Source organism: Oncorhynchus tshawytscha, linkage group LG21 (genome assembly GCF_018296145.1).
Source record: "Oncorhynchus tshawytscha isolate Ot180627B linkage group LG21, Otsh_v2.0, whole genome shotgun sequence".
NCBI classification, from domain to species: Eukaryota; Metazoa; Chordata; class Actinopteri; order Salmoniformes; family Salmonidae; genus Oncorhynchus; species Oncorhynchus tshawytscha.
This window is the reverse complement of record NC_056449.1, coordinates 28639427-28653859: the sequence shown is the minus strand read 5'-3', so window position 1 is coordinate 28653859 and position 14433 is coordinate 28639427. Positions and strand designations below refer to the sequence as shown.

The 14433-nt window shown below is 43.2% G+C and overlaps 1 protein-coding gene across 6 annotated transcripts in view; it reads right to left on the bottom strand.

Annotated features, from left to right (window-relative positions):
• The window catches only part of LOC112236032 (glutamate receptor 1-like), a 137207-nt gene extending 123221 nt beyond the window's left edge, over positions 1–13986 (bottom strand). For all 6 annotated transcript variants that reach the window (XR_006079579.1, XM_042303302.1, XM_042303303.1 and 3 more), the window contains exons 1-2: positions 13653–13986; positions 13292–13426 (exon numbers count right to left, since the gene is read on the bottom strand). Coding sequence is in view for 5 of the 6 variants with exons in the window: in XM_042303302.1 (XP_042159236.1) it covers positions 13292–13426; positions 13653–13734 (217 nt within the window). In the remaining variant the exon portion in view is untranslated. The remainder of the gene's footprint in view (positions 1–13291; positions 13427–13652) is intronic.
• Between the last annotated feature and the right edge of the window lie 447 nt (positions 13987–14433).

Here is a 14433-nt window from a genome sequence, read left to right as displayed (position 1 = left end):
TGGCTGGGTGAGACACAACACAGGGTAGCATATGTAACAGGCTTCAGCAGAGTGGCTGGGTGAGACACAACACAGGGTAGCTTAGGTAACAGGCTTCAGCAGAGTGGCTGGGTGAGACACAACACAGGGTAGCATATGTAACAGGCTTCAGCAGAGTGGCTGGGTGAGACACAACACAGGGTAGCATATGTAACAGGCTTCAGCAGAGTGGCTGGGCGAGAGAATTAGTTACACAAAATGGGATATGACTCACATACCTGATACAGTGTGTGTGTGTGATTGTGCGTGTGTGTATGATTTTGTGTGTGTGCATATGCGTGTGCGTGTGTTTGACGGAAGTTTTTGACGGAAAGACAATATTTTAACGGCAGGACAATACTCAAATTGCAATGCTCCGTACCTTGGCAGAAGAGTGCGATAAAATGTGTTTGCATTAACACCCCTGCTTTGAATTGACAACACAGTCTGATTCACACCAGCCACATGCTTAAATCTGTTATATAGGGCCCTTGTGAACTGATTGCACCCCATCTATCTTCAGAGCTCGTGCTGCTAGGCGACCTAAACTGGAACATGCTTAACACCCCAGCCATCCTACAATCTAAGCTTGATGCCCTCAATCTCACACAAATTATCAATGAACCTACAAGGTCAGCGGTCAAACGACCTCCACTCATCACTGTCAAATGCTCCCTGAAACACTTCAGCGAGCAGGCCTTTCTAATCAACCTGGCCGGGGTATCCTGGAAGGACATTGACCTCATCCCGTCAGTAGAGGATGCCTGGTTATTTTTTTTAAATGCCTTCCTCACCATCTTAAATAAGCATGCCTTTTTCACTGAAAAACAATTACATTTGATGTTTTAAGTCCACAACAATGCTTGAACCACATCAGGAGACCACTTTTGAGGTCAGAAAAAAATCTACATACCTGGATTTCCCAACAATGCAAAGATAGAGAGAAAATAGAGAAATAATTTAAAAAAGTAATAACATGTAATAATAAAAGTAATAATAATTACACAATGAGTAATGATAACTTGGCTGTATACACACTGTCCCAGTACAGAGTCAATGTGCAGGGAACGAGGTAATTGAGGTAGATATGTACAATAACTAGGAATAAAGTGACTAGGCAACAAGATAGATAATAAACAATAGCAGTAGTGTATGTGATGAGTCCAAAAAAGTTAGTGTAAAAAGGGTCAATGCAGGTAGTCCAGGTAGCTACAGTGCATTCGGAAAGTATTCAGACCCCTTCCCTTTTTCCACATTTTGTTAAGTTACATGGTGTTGGAGTCTATTGTGGGTGAACAGGGAGTACAGGAGGGACTAAGCATGCACACCTGAGGGTCCCCATGTTGAGGGTCAGCATGGTGGATGTGTTGTTGCCTACCATCACCACATGGGGTCAGACTGTCAGGAAGTCCAGGATCCAGTTGCAAAGGGAGGTGTTCAGTCCCAGGATCTTTAGCGTAGTGATGAGCTTGGAGGGTACTATGGTGTTGAACACTCAGCTGTAGCCAATGACAGGCATTCTCAAATAGGTGTTCCTCTTGTTCAGGTAGGAGATGGCAGCGTGGAGTGCAATAGCGATTGTGTCATCTGTGGATCTGTTGGGGCGGTATGCGAATTGGAGTAGAACCAGGGTGTCTGGGATGATGGTGTTGATGTGAGCCATGACTAGCCTTTCAAAGCACTTCATGGCTACAAGTGCCATGGGTCAGTAGTCATTTAGGCAGGTTACCTAAGTGTCCTTGGGCACAGGGACTATGGTGGTCTGCTTGAAACATGTTGGTATTACAGACTCGGACAGGGAGATGTTGAAAATGTCAGTGAAGACACCAGCTGGTCAGCACATGCTCTGAGTACACAGCCTGGTAATCCATCTGGCCCTGCAGATTTGTGAATATTAACCTGTTTAAAGGTCTTACTCACATCGGCTACATATGCAGGATTTACCGTGAGTGCAGTCTCCGTGAATGTCAATCACGCTATAACGTTGATCATCTGCACTACGGATTGAATCGAGCCATTAAGCTCCAGCCTCAGCCCCTCTCACCTCAATCCCACAGCCCAGTTGAGATACACCATTCTTGGGCACGGTTCTAGCCCTGTGGGGGTGGTTGTGGTGCTGGTGGTGGTGGAGGTGGTGTGTAGGGACTAGTTCCCCATTGTGAATCCCCCTCTGTTCCCGGGAAGAGTATTTTTAAACACAAAAGCTCCCGCCCTCTTATTCCTTCCACTTGGTTATTAATACATATTTATGCCTCTAACTCCGTGGAGTGATGGCTTTGGATGAGCTGCAATGAATAATACATTAAATGCATCTGATGAAGTGCCGTCTCCAGTAATTGTGCCTGTGTGTGTCTGTGTCTGTGTCTCTGTGTGTGTGTGTGTGTGTGTGTGTGTGTGTGTGTGTGTGTGTGTGTGTGTGTGTGTGTGTGTGTGTGTGTGTGTGTGTGTGTGTGTGTGTGTGTGTGTGTGTGTGTGTGTGTGTGTGTGTGTGTGTGTGTGTGTGTGTGTGTGTGTGTGTGTGTGTGTGTCTGTGTCTGTGTCTGTGTCTGTGTCTGTGTCTGTGTCTGTGTGTCTGTGTGTCTGTGTGTCTGTGTGTCTGTGTGTGTGTCTGTGTCTGTGTCTGTGTGTGTCTGTGTCTGTGTCTGTGTCTGTGTGTGTGTGTGTGTGTGTGTGTGTGTCTGTGTCTGTGTCTGTGTCTGTGTCTGTGTCTGTGTCTGTGTCTGTGTCTGTGTCTGTGTCTCTGTGTGTGTGTGCCTCCACTAAGCAGTGATCATGCAAACAGACGGAGGACGAAGCAGAGTGTAAGCTGTGGTGGAGGAGAATCCACAGCAGTTTCTCTGTTTTCCATCCTAAACTCCACACACACACCATCTCTCTTTCTCTACACGTCTACTCCCAGAGCAACCCAGAGAGACGATACACATCACCACCACACTGCAGCAGAAGAAGAGGAGTGGACTGTCTCTCTAGGCCCAGGCATCTATGATAATACCCATATACCACGGTAATAATTGGGGTTGCAAAGGGTTAGAAACTTTCCGGTCAATTTCAGTCATTTTTCCATGGGAAGTTAAGCCCGAGAATTTGGGGAATTTCGCTTAAATTGATCAAAAAAAGTTAGCTTATGACAGTGAACCTTTTTGTGGGATACACACAAGGAAATTCTAGGTCTTGTGGCATATTTTGGTTAAACTCTCCCCAATTCAATGGATTGCAACCCTCTGCATGCACAGTGCGTTCTTCCATCACATTTACAGCTGATTCTCAAGATCTTGCACACTAATGAAATGCTATTGAGCCCACACTACTACACTGTGAGCCAAGGACTACATGCTTTCTGGAAAGTTTAGATTACAATAACTAGTAAACAGTAACCTAAAGCAAAGTGTGTGTAACGATTTTCGTTGGTGGAAGGAGAGGAGGACCAAAATGCAGCATGGTACATATCCATAATACCTTTTAATCAGGAATGAATACAGAATACAAAAGAACAAGAGAATAAATGAAAACCGAAACAGTCCCGTGCAAACACTGAAACGGAAAATAATCACCCACACCTCAAAATGGGAAAACAGGCTACCTAAGTATGGCTCTCAATCAGAGACAACGATAGACAGCTGCCTCTGATTGAGAACCATACCAGGCCAAACACATAGAAACAGAAAACCTAGACCTACAACATAGAATACCCACCCATATCACTCCCTGACCAAACTAAAAATAGAAACATACAAAGCAATCTACGGTCAGGGCGTGACAGTGTGTTTAAATAGTTTCTAACTTGTTAACAATTTCGCCTAGTTAGTTTTTGCTACCATGTGGGTTTTAGCTTGCTTGAGAATGCTAAATGAGGAGTGTTAATTCACCTGTTTCCATACATGTTTCATTTTAAAACATTTATCTTACAAAGGAGTTGTTTAGTTTAATTACTTAACTATTTATCTTTACATGGAATTGAATTTGTTTTTTTTTACTATTGTTTTCTAATCTTTACAGGAAAATGTAGAAGGAAAAGCTGTGTACATTTGCAAATGCTGTGCCAAATCATATGTGAAGTATGCAACAAAGATGCAGAATCATCTGTCCAAGTGCATAAAGTTCCCTCAGCTCTCACAACAAGCAACCTCTGACAAAAGACCCTCTACTTCTATTCGAGGTGAAAATTATGAATCAGGCACCTTATTGATAGCAATAAATAGCTCATGGTCCTCCTGGAATCAGAAGTTTTTTTGACTCAATGGAGGAACGTTTTCAGAAAAATGCTGATGAATGTCTTGCTCGAGCTGTGTATGCAACTGGTTCACCTCTGATGCTGACAAGCAATGTGTATTGGAAGAGATTTATGAATGTTCTTTTCCCAGCATTCACCCCTCCAACCAGACATGCTTTAATTACTCATTTGCTAGATGCAGAGTTCAAGTGAAAGCAGACTGAGTGTATTGCAATCTCTGATGGGTGGTCGAATGTTCGTGGGCAAGGAATAATTAACTACATCATCTCCACCCCTCAACCAGTATTCTACAAGAGCACAGACACAATGGATAAGAGACACACCGGTCTCTACATCGCAGATGAGCTGAAGGCAGTCATCACTAACCTTGGACCACAGAAGGAATTTGCACTGGTGACAGACAATGCTGCGAACATGAAGGCTGCTTGGTCTAAAGTTGAGGAGTCCTACCCTCACATCTCACCCATTGGCTGTGCTGCTCACACATTGAATCTGCTCCTCAATTACATCATGGCACTGAAACAAATGGATACACTCTACAAGAGAGCCAAGGAAATGGTTAGGTATGTGAAGGGTCATCAAGTTATAGCAGCAATCTACCTCACCAAGCAAAGTGAGAAGAATAAGAGCACAACATTGAAGCTGCCCAGCAACACCCGTTGGGGTGGTGTTGTCATCAAGTTTGACAGTTTGACAGTTTGACAGAAATTACCATATCACAGACTGTCGATGTGGACAGCCCCATCAAGAGGATCCTCCTGGATGATGTATTTTGGGAGAGAGTGGTAAGCAGCCTGAAACTCCTGAAACCTATAGCAGTAGCCATTGCATGGATTGAAGGATTGCCATCCTGTCTGATGTTCAGACTCTGCTTGCAGATGTAAGAGAAGAAATCCATACTGCCCTGCCCACTTCACTGTTGCTCCAAGCAGAGGAAACTGCAGTTCTGAAATACATCAAAAAGCGTGAAGACTTCTGCCTGAAGCCCAAACACGCCGCAGCGTACATGTTGGACCCCAAGTATGCTGGTAAGAGCATCCTGTCTGGTGCAGAGATCAACAAGGCCTATGGTGTCATCACTACCGTGTCTCTCCACCTTGGCCTGGATGAGGACAAGGTTCTTGGTAGTCTGGTGAAGTACACTTCCAAGCAAGGGCTTTGGGATGGAGATGCAATATGGCAGTCGTGCCTACATATCTCATCAGCCACCTGGTGGAAGGGACTTTGTGGATCTGAGGCTCTTTACCCTGTTGCCTCCATCATCCTCCAAATCCCACCAACATCAGCCGCCTCAGAGCGCAACTGGTCCTTGTTTGGGAACACACACACCAAAGCACGCAACAGACTGACCAATTCAAGGGTAGAAAAATTGGTGGCCATCCGGGCAAATTTGAGGCTTTTTGAGCCTGACAACGAGCCATTCTTAACAAGGTTGGAAAGTGACAGTGAAGAAGAGGCCTCAGAGTCTGATGTTCAAGAGGTGGACATTGAGGAGGTCCAGGGAGAAAACATGGAAGCCTGAGAAGAAGACAACCAAACTTTTACTTTCTAGACTATCATTTTACAGATGTATGTTGCAAACGTTTTTGGGAGATGCGATGGATCATTGAGGATCATTCAATATTGTCTTTCTTTTATTGTTCAGTGAAATCATCCCATGTGAAAAGTCAACTCATTTAATTCAAGTTAAATTTGTAACTAATACTGTAGTACTAATTCCTATTGGTCCTCTAGACCAGGCTAAATCAAATCAAATCAAATCAAATTTTATTTGTCACATACACATGGTTAGCAGATGTTAATGTGAGTGTAGCGAAATGCTTGTGCTTCTAGTTCCGACAATGCAGTAATAACGAACAAGTAATCTAACTAACAATTCAAAAAAAAAACTACTGTCTTATACACAGTGTAAGGGGATAAAGAATATGTACATAAGGATATATGAATGAGTGATGGTACAGAGCAGCATAGGCAAGATACAGTAGATGATATCGAGTACAGTATATACATATGAGATGAGTATGTAAACCAAGTGGCATAGTTAAAGTGGCTAGTGATACATGTATTACATAAGGATGCAGTCGATGATATAGAGTACAGTATCTACGTATGCATATGAGATGAATAATGTAGGGTAAGTAACATTATATAAGGTAGCATTGTTTAAAGTGGCTAGTGATATATTTACATCATTTCCCATCAATTCCCATGATTAAAGTGGCTGGAGTAGAGTCAGTGTCATTGACAGTGTGTTGGCAGTAGCCACTCAATGTTAGTGGTGGCTGTTTAACAGTCTGATGGCCTTGAGATAGAAGCTGTTTTTCAGTCTCTCGGTCCCGGCTTTGATGCACCTGTACTGACCTCGCCTTCTGGATGACAGCGGGGTGAACAGGCAGTGGCTCGGGTGGTTGATGTCCTTGATGATCTTTATGGCCTTCCTGTAGCATCGGGTGGTGTAGGTGTCCTGGAGGGCAGGTAGTTTGCCCCTGGTGATGCGTTGTGCAGACCTCACTACCCTCTGGAGAGCCTTACGGTTGAGGGCGGTGCAGTTGCCATACCAGGCGGTGATACAGCCCGCCAGGATGCTCTCGATTGTGCATCTGTAGAAGTTTGTGAGTGCTTTTGGTGACAAGCCGAATTTCTTCAGCCTCCTGAGGTTGAAGAGGCGCTGCTGCGCCTTCCTCACGATGCTGTCTGTGTGAGTGGACCAATTCAGTTTGTCTGTGATGTGTATGCCGAGGAACTTAAAACTTGCTACCCTCTCCACTACTGTTCCATCGATGTGGATGGGGGGGTGTTCCCTCTGCTGTTTCCTGAAGTCCACAATCATCTCCTTAGTTTTGTTGGCGTTGAGTGTGAGGTTATTTTCCTGACACCACACTCCGAGGGCCCTCACCTCCTCCCTGTAGGCCGTCTCGTCGTTGTTGGTAATCAAGCCTACCACTGTTGTGTCGTCCGCAAACTTGATGATTGAGTTGGCTATAATACTGTAGTACTAATTCCTATGGGTCCTCTAGACCAGGCTATAATACTGTAGTACTAATTCCTGTTGGTCTTCTAGGCCAGGCTATAATACTGTAGTACTAATTCCTATTGGTCCTCTAGACCAGGCTATAATACTGTAGTACTAGTTCCTATTGGTCCTCTAGACCAGGCTATAATACTGTAGTACTAATTCCTATTGGTCCTCTAGGCCAGGATATTTGGAGAGGAAGCTCTTTTCTATCCTCTTATTGATCTGGATGTCTTTGTGTGGCCCCAGTCCATTGATCAGACCTGGCTTAGGGCATGCACATGCACGCACGCACGCACACACACACACACACACACACACACACACACACACACACACACACACACACACACACACACACACACACACACACACACACACACACACACACACACACACACACACACACACACATACACACACACACACACTTCCTTTAAAAGCCCTCAGAGAGAAGAGAAATAATGCTGCAGAAGATTATAGTGACAACATGAATCTGGTTAGCTATGGATTCCAATTAGATGTTGTGATGCTAGAACTGCTTGGTTTGGTCAGTCATAGAAATAACATTACTAGAATAGATAATTGTGGTAATCATTTTGCTAATACTATTTATTTTTGTATCTCTATGTGGTCACTTAGAAAGATACCCGAAAAAAAACAGGTTTCTTTTTAGCATAATATATATTACAGTTATGAAGGAATTGTTATTTTATTAATGTAGTTCAATTGTGCATGTTTATTTTGTCATACATGGCTAGCAATTCTTATTACAAGTATTTAATTGTAATGTAAAATTATATTTTGTTTACAATATCTCTTCACCAGATAACCAACATTAAAGCAACACCTCACCAACATATTATTTCAACACCACACTTGAGTTATGACTTAATGGCTGCAGGAGATTTGACATGAAATCAGCTATTTATGCCTCCACTCCGTCCCTATTCTAAAGCCAGTCAGTAGCAGATTATGGTTATGTCAACGCTAACCAAGGGGAAGACTGACTAGTACTCTCTGTTTGGCTCAAGGTATCCATTCCACTGCAGTTATATTTAACCAGGGAAACATGTAGAAAGAGAGTCAGGCTTGATCTTCCTATGAACATGTAGGCTACACACACAAACACACACACACACATATAACACACAGATGAACAAACATACACACACAGGGCGCGCACACACACACTGTCGATGACTCAACAGGAGAAATACATCAAAGTTTCCTCAACGTCAGCCATTTTCCTTTTACACCATCTATTCTGTTCTGTGTGTACTCTCACCTTTACTAGTTCACCCAACACCCAACTGTTAGACTCCCTTGTGCCCTACTCTGTCTCCCCCAGCAGGTGTTGAGGAGGGGGGATGCAGATGGTGAGGGGTGAGGGTTGAGGGTAGGGGGAGGCAGGGGGAGGACTGGAGGAAGTGGGTGGTCATATAGACTGCTGCCCATATCGCAACCTATTCCCTATCTAGGCCCTATGAGCCTTGGTCAAAAGTGATGCACTAAATAGGGCATAGGGTTCCATTTGGGGTGCAAGTCATACAGGCCTCAGCCCCGCTGATGAGTACCTCCCTCATCCGGAGGAGCTCCATTCATCCACAGGCACAAGGAGCCATTCAGCCACTGCCTCTAACTGCCTTTAACCGTCATAGCCCATAACTGCCCAGGCTTATTCACACACACACACGCAAACAAACAAACACACACACACACACACACACACATACAGATGCACAAATGCACACACACACATGCATGCAAGCAAGCACACACACACAGACATACCCAGACGCACACACACACCGACAGATGAACAAATACACACACACACACGGATACACTTTCATTCATACACACACTAAGTAGGTCATCATAAAGTCAAGATTCCAAAATGTATTTTAATGTTAACCTTTTCTACATCCTCTTGAAGCAAAGACACGGAGAGAAATGGTGTCACTGTCTTCTCTGTCGTATGTACATCACCTCTAACCAGAGTCACTGTTTGTGTTATTTACATGTTAGTCACTTAGCAGACACTCTAATCCAGAGTGACATACAGGAACTATTAGGGTTAAGTGCTCAAGGGCACTTTGACAGATTTTTCACCAAGGTGGCTCAGGGATTAGAACTAGCAACCTTTGGGTTACTGTACAAACTCTCTAACCGATAGGCTACATGATGCATGTCACATCAAAGCCTGTCTGTCGCAGCTAAAAGGATCTGATCTGTCCCTTCACATTAGGGATGGAGAGAAGCAATAGAGCAGAGCACACACACACACACACAAGATCACTGCTCACTCACCACAATCTGGGAATGTGTTGTCATCACAGCGGCTGCCAATACCCAGCTCAGCTCAAGGGTTGTTTAGCACAAAAAAATACAAGTGGCCTTTAAAAGACTCAGACAAGTTAGGTTTCCATCCAATTGTTGACAGATTGTCATGTGAATATTCTCAAATCTGCTTAAAACTATATGTGCATTTTCTCACCACAGATATGTTTCCAATAAAATGTATTTGCTGCAGATAAAAGGCTGTGTGTGATGATCTAGTGCAAATAAAAATACATTTTGTGGTAAAATGTACATGTACTGAATAAAAAATACAAGTGAAATGGGTTTCCATGGCATTTTCAAATCTACTGATGGTTTTCACACAACAGAATGGTATTATATAGGGAGTGTGCCCACTCCGGTATGATACAGTACTGTGTCAGCGCGCTGCTGGATAGAGTGCACGTATAGCCTACATGATGAGATTATTATTGACAAAAGAATGAGATTATTTGAATTCAAACAGCAGTCAAGCATCAATGATCATGTCACCAGAATACAACCCTTGATATTTATCAGAAAGAAGCATCAAGCTCATCACTGTGCACTTTCACCACCCTGTGAAGTTCATCAGAACATATTTCATCTGCAGCCTAATAAACTGCATGCTTTCCCGACGACATCGCATGACTCCAAGTTTACTTCGATATGATGGTGATTTCTATCAGTGTTTCCACCGACATTTCTCGCATTATTTATTTTACAGACACAAAAAGATCCCACCTCGTCTACAGTATTTTGTTTTGTCGACATTTGAGAAGTTTACCGAAACATGTTCTGTTTCCATCAGGCCTGTCGTGGCAAGTTTTATCCTGATACACATGTTGTTTCTTACCCTTCATGTCCTATGAGTGTGTGTGTGTGTGTGTGTGTGTGTGTGTGTGTGTGTGTGTGTGTGTGTGTGTGTGTGTGTGTGTGTGTGTGTGTGTGTGTGTGTGTGTGTGTGTGTGTGTGTGTGTGTGTGTGTGTGTGCGTGCGTGCGTGTGTGTGTGTGCCTCCACTAAGCAGTGATCATGCAAACAGACGGAGGACTAAGGAGAGTGTAAGCTGTGGTGGAGGAGAATCCACAGCAGTTTCTCTGTTTTCCATCCTAAACTCCACACACACACCATCTCTCTTTCTCTACACGTCTACTCCCAGAGCAACCCAGAGAGACGATACACATCACCACCACACTGCAGCAGAAGAAGAGGAGTGGACTGTCTCTCTAGGCCCAGGCATCCCCCTCTTCACTGCTGGGTTTCAACCTTCCTGGAATCAATGGATACATGTTCTGTTACTTCGTACACTACACTGGATGACCCTATTGTCTTCAAGTGTGTGTGTGTGTGTGTGTGTGTGTGTGTGTGTGTGTGTGTGTGTGTGTGTGTGTGTGTGTGTGTGTGTGTGTGTGTGTGTGTGTGTGTGTGTGTGTGTGTGTGTGTGTGTGTGTGTGCATTAGATATCATATGTTACGGCAATACTGCATTAGATATCATATGTTACAGTCATATTGCATTAGATGTGTGTGTGTGTGTGTGTGTGTGTGTGTGTGTGTGTGTGTGTGTGTGTGTGTGTGTGTGTGTGTGTGTGTGTGTGTGTGTGTGTGTGTGTGTGTGCATTAGATATCATATGTTACGGTAATACTGCATTAGATATCATATGTTACAGCAATACTGCATTAGATATCATATGTTACAGTAATACTGCATTAGATATCATATGTTACAGTAATACTGCATTAGATATCATATGTTACAGTAATACTGCATTAGATATCATATGTTACAGTAATACTGCATTAGATATCATATGTTACAGTAATACTGCATTAGATATCATATGTTACAGTAATACTGCATTAGATATCATATGTGACTAAAAATATATAAACTGTTGATGATGATGAGCAACTGTTTTCTTCTGATTTCCTTTTCTTTTCAAAGGGGAACTGTATCTCTAAGAGGCAGAGATCAGAGATCTGAGATCTGAGGAAAAACATGACAAGTATGTGAAACAGAATAAAAACAGCCTTTAAATTCAAGTCTTGTCTCCTAGTAGGAACAAAACACAGAGACAACACGGTTATCAATGTCCAAAAACTCTGCCGGTGAAACTGAATGTCGCACTTCAAGCAGTCCTGAGGAGACTAGTGTGGAATGAGAGAGTTGTCAGGGAGGAGAATCTATTGTGTATGTTTAATCTGCATTCAGCACCCAGCTGTTCGGCCTGATGCCCGTTTTAAGGGTGTCCAACATGGAACACCTGGGATATAGCCTACCTTTAGACTTAGCAACTTAAGATAAATATTAAAAACTCAAGGGCACCTTGTTTTTTAATATCTCAAAAGTGCAGGCTGGCACACAAAAATAAACGTAAATGCAGAAATGAAGTTATTTTTTCGTTTTATTATGTTTTTCTTCTTGCTTTTCAGCAGACTGGGGATAGATTGGGCTCCCAGATCACCTTGATCTTTAAAACATGTTACAAAATCGCGTCATTGTCTGCATCTGTTAATAAGGGAAGGTGACTGTGACACTAATACTAACACGATTAGGTTAAACATGATTTAATTTGGGCATCCAATGGGCAGACAGGCTGTGCGATGACAACACCTGATCGATTCGTTGGTTGATGTACTTACAAGAGAGTAACGTCTTAACTGCTTGACCGGTGACAGCCATTGATCCGCGGTGCTTCGCAATAAACTATAAATCCTCCTTCTTACCAGGTGTATGTGACTAATAAAATCTGATTTGATTTTGATTTGATTTACACGTCTGAGTGTCACCTTACACGCTCGCCCCCATGTAAGTGACCTCATCCATAAAGAATATGATGTCCAAGGGTGAACGAATGAAAGGTCTCCGATGCAATATTTCTCCTACAGTGTTCCATTAATTAGAACCCTAATTTAGACGTGTTTCTGAAACGCACAGAGACAACCTTATGAACTTGAGTGAGTCACGGCGGTTGGAGCCATTTGAGTGGTATGGCGTTGTTGGCTAGGTTACTGTAATGAGAAAGCGAACCTGAGCCGCGCGCTTAACACTTTAATGAAAGTAGCTGGTGCCAGTTGAAGCTAAGCGAATACAAATCCGTCGCTAATTAGGAAAAGCGCTTTGTGGTAACAGGTTTCTCCTGAATGCCGGTGGGAAAGAGGGGTTGGTTGATCTGCGCTAACGGCAGATAATATTTCAAGCGCAGGAAGCGCATGTTGACTTGTGTAGGGGGAAGGGTGTCAGAACGTAATACATTTTTTTAAATATATAACCACTTTGTTGCGTCTGGTTCTAATGTTTGTAGCCTACATGTATATTACTGATATGGGTAGATTGTCAGAAAAATCTGTTCATTGCACTGAGGTCTCTCTCTCGCTCACACAAGCACGCACACCGCCTCTGACGAGAAAGAGAGAGAAAGCGAAGCAGATGGATCCACAAAAGCACACATTCTCGGAACCTCTTTACAGTGAGCGAAAAACCAGCTGTAATTGCATATATGATATCTCCAACTATCAATGACAGACTCATTTAAATAGAAGGAAAATAATTTCAGGACAAGCGTTGGCCAGTGATCTCGTTGAGCAGAAGGACAACAACATATTGATCGTATGCATAAATAACATATGAAGCAAACTAGGAAATAACTGGGAAGGATGGGTGGGATGAGGATAACAGAAACCGTGGGGGAAAGAAAAGACTTACAGGCATATGTCATGGAGAAGCTGTTGCCCATCTTGACCATATCCACCTGCGGCACCAGTTTGGGGATATCCTGGTGGTGCGAGAGCGCGAACCGAAACACCTCATATTCGTGAGATTCGGTTGGGAATAGTCCCCCTGTGAAAGATACAGAATCAACGGTTATTTATAAAACGACTCTCTGCAAACTAAACGCAAACACAGAACAGATAAATATATCTGGACTGTTTAATCAGCAAAATATGTTGAATACAACTTTAAAGCTTCGGAAAAGGCATATTTGTCCATACAAATTTGTAGCCTAAATAAATAAACAATTAAAATCCTTTTGCCAGACTTCATTTTACGCATGTTTTTCACCTACCTATATTGATGTTACTTGGAAAACTTGAACCCAAGCACATCCCCAGAAAACTGGTGTACAGGAGGGTGAAGCTTCGCTGCATATTTCCTTTTGCATTGGCGAAGAAAAAATAGGCAAAATCCAAGCATAGGTCTTTCCTTGGTGAGTTAGTGTATACCTCCGCTTCCCCACTCCTTTCCTACCAGTTACAGATGCTCTTACAACAACATCCATCCAACGTCGAGAGAGAGCATGCAACTGCAGTCACTCACTGTCTTCTCTCTCCTCCGGCTCTTTCTCTCGCGCGCTGCTGATGCCCGCTTGTCCTCGGCTGTTATGATACGGAGCGGTGACTTCAACTCTAGCCCCTACCTACCGAACGCACCCACGCCTCTCAGGAGACGCTGGGGGGATCTCACCGGCGCTATGTTTGTATGTTGTTTTATATACTTGGAATTGGATTGAAACTGTCGTAATGGCTATGGTTCCTTGGTTCATCTAGTGTTTTATTAGTGTATAACATTTTCTTACATCTGAATTTGACATCATTCTACGTAATCCACTCAAATGGACCTATGGGGGAATTATGCACCACATAATCTTTGCGTAATTGCACTGTTTATATGTGTTTTTAATGAATGCCAGCAAAGCCACTACACTACACAACACGAAGCAATAAATTAATTGCACTATAACAGTGACAAAACGGGGCCCACAAACTGTTAGGGCCTACATGAAGCTGTCCCAACAGCAGAGCTTTCTGTTCAGCACCATGGAGTGAATCCTTACCACCAATACACCT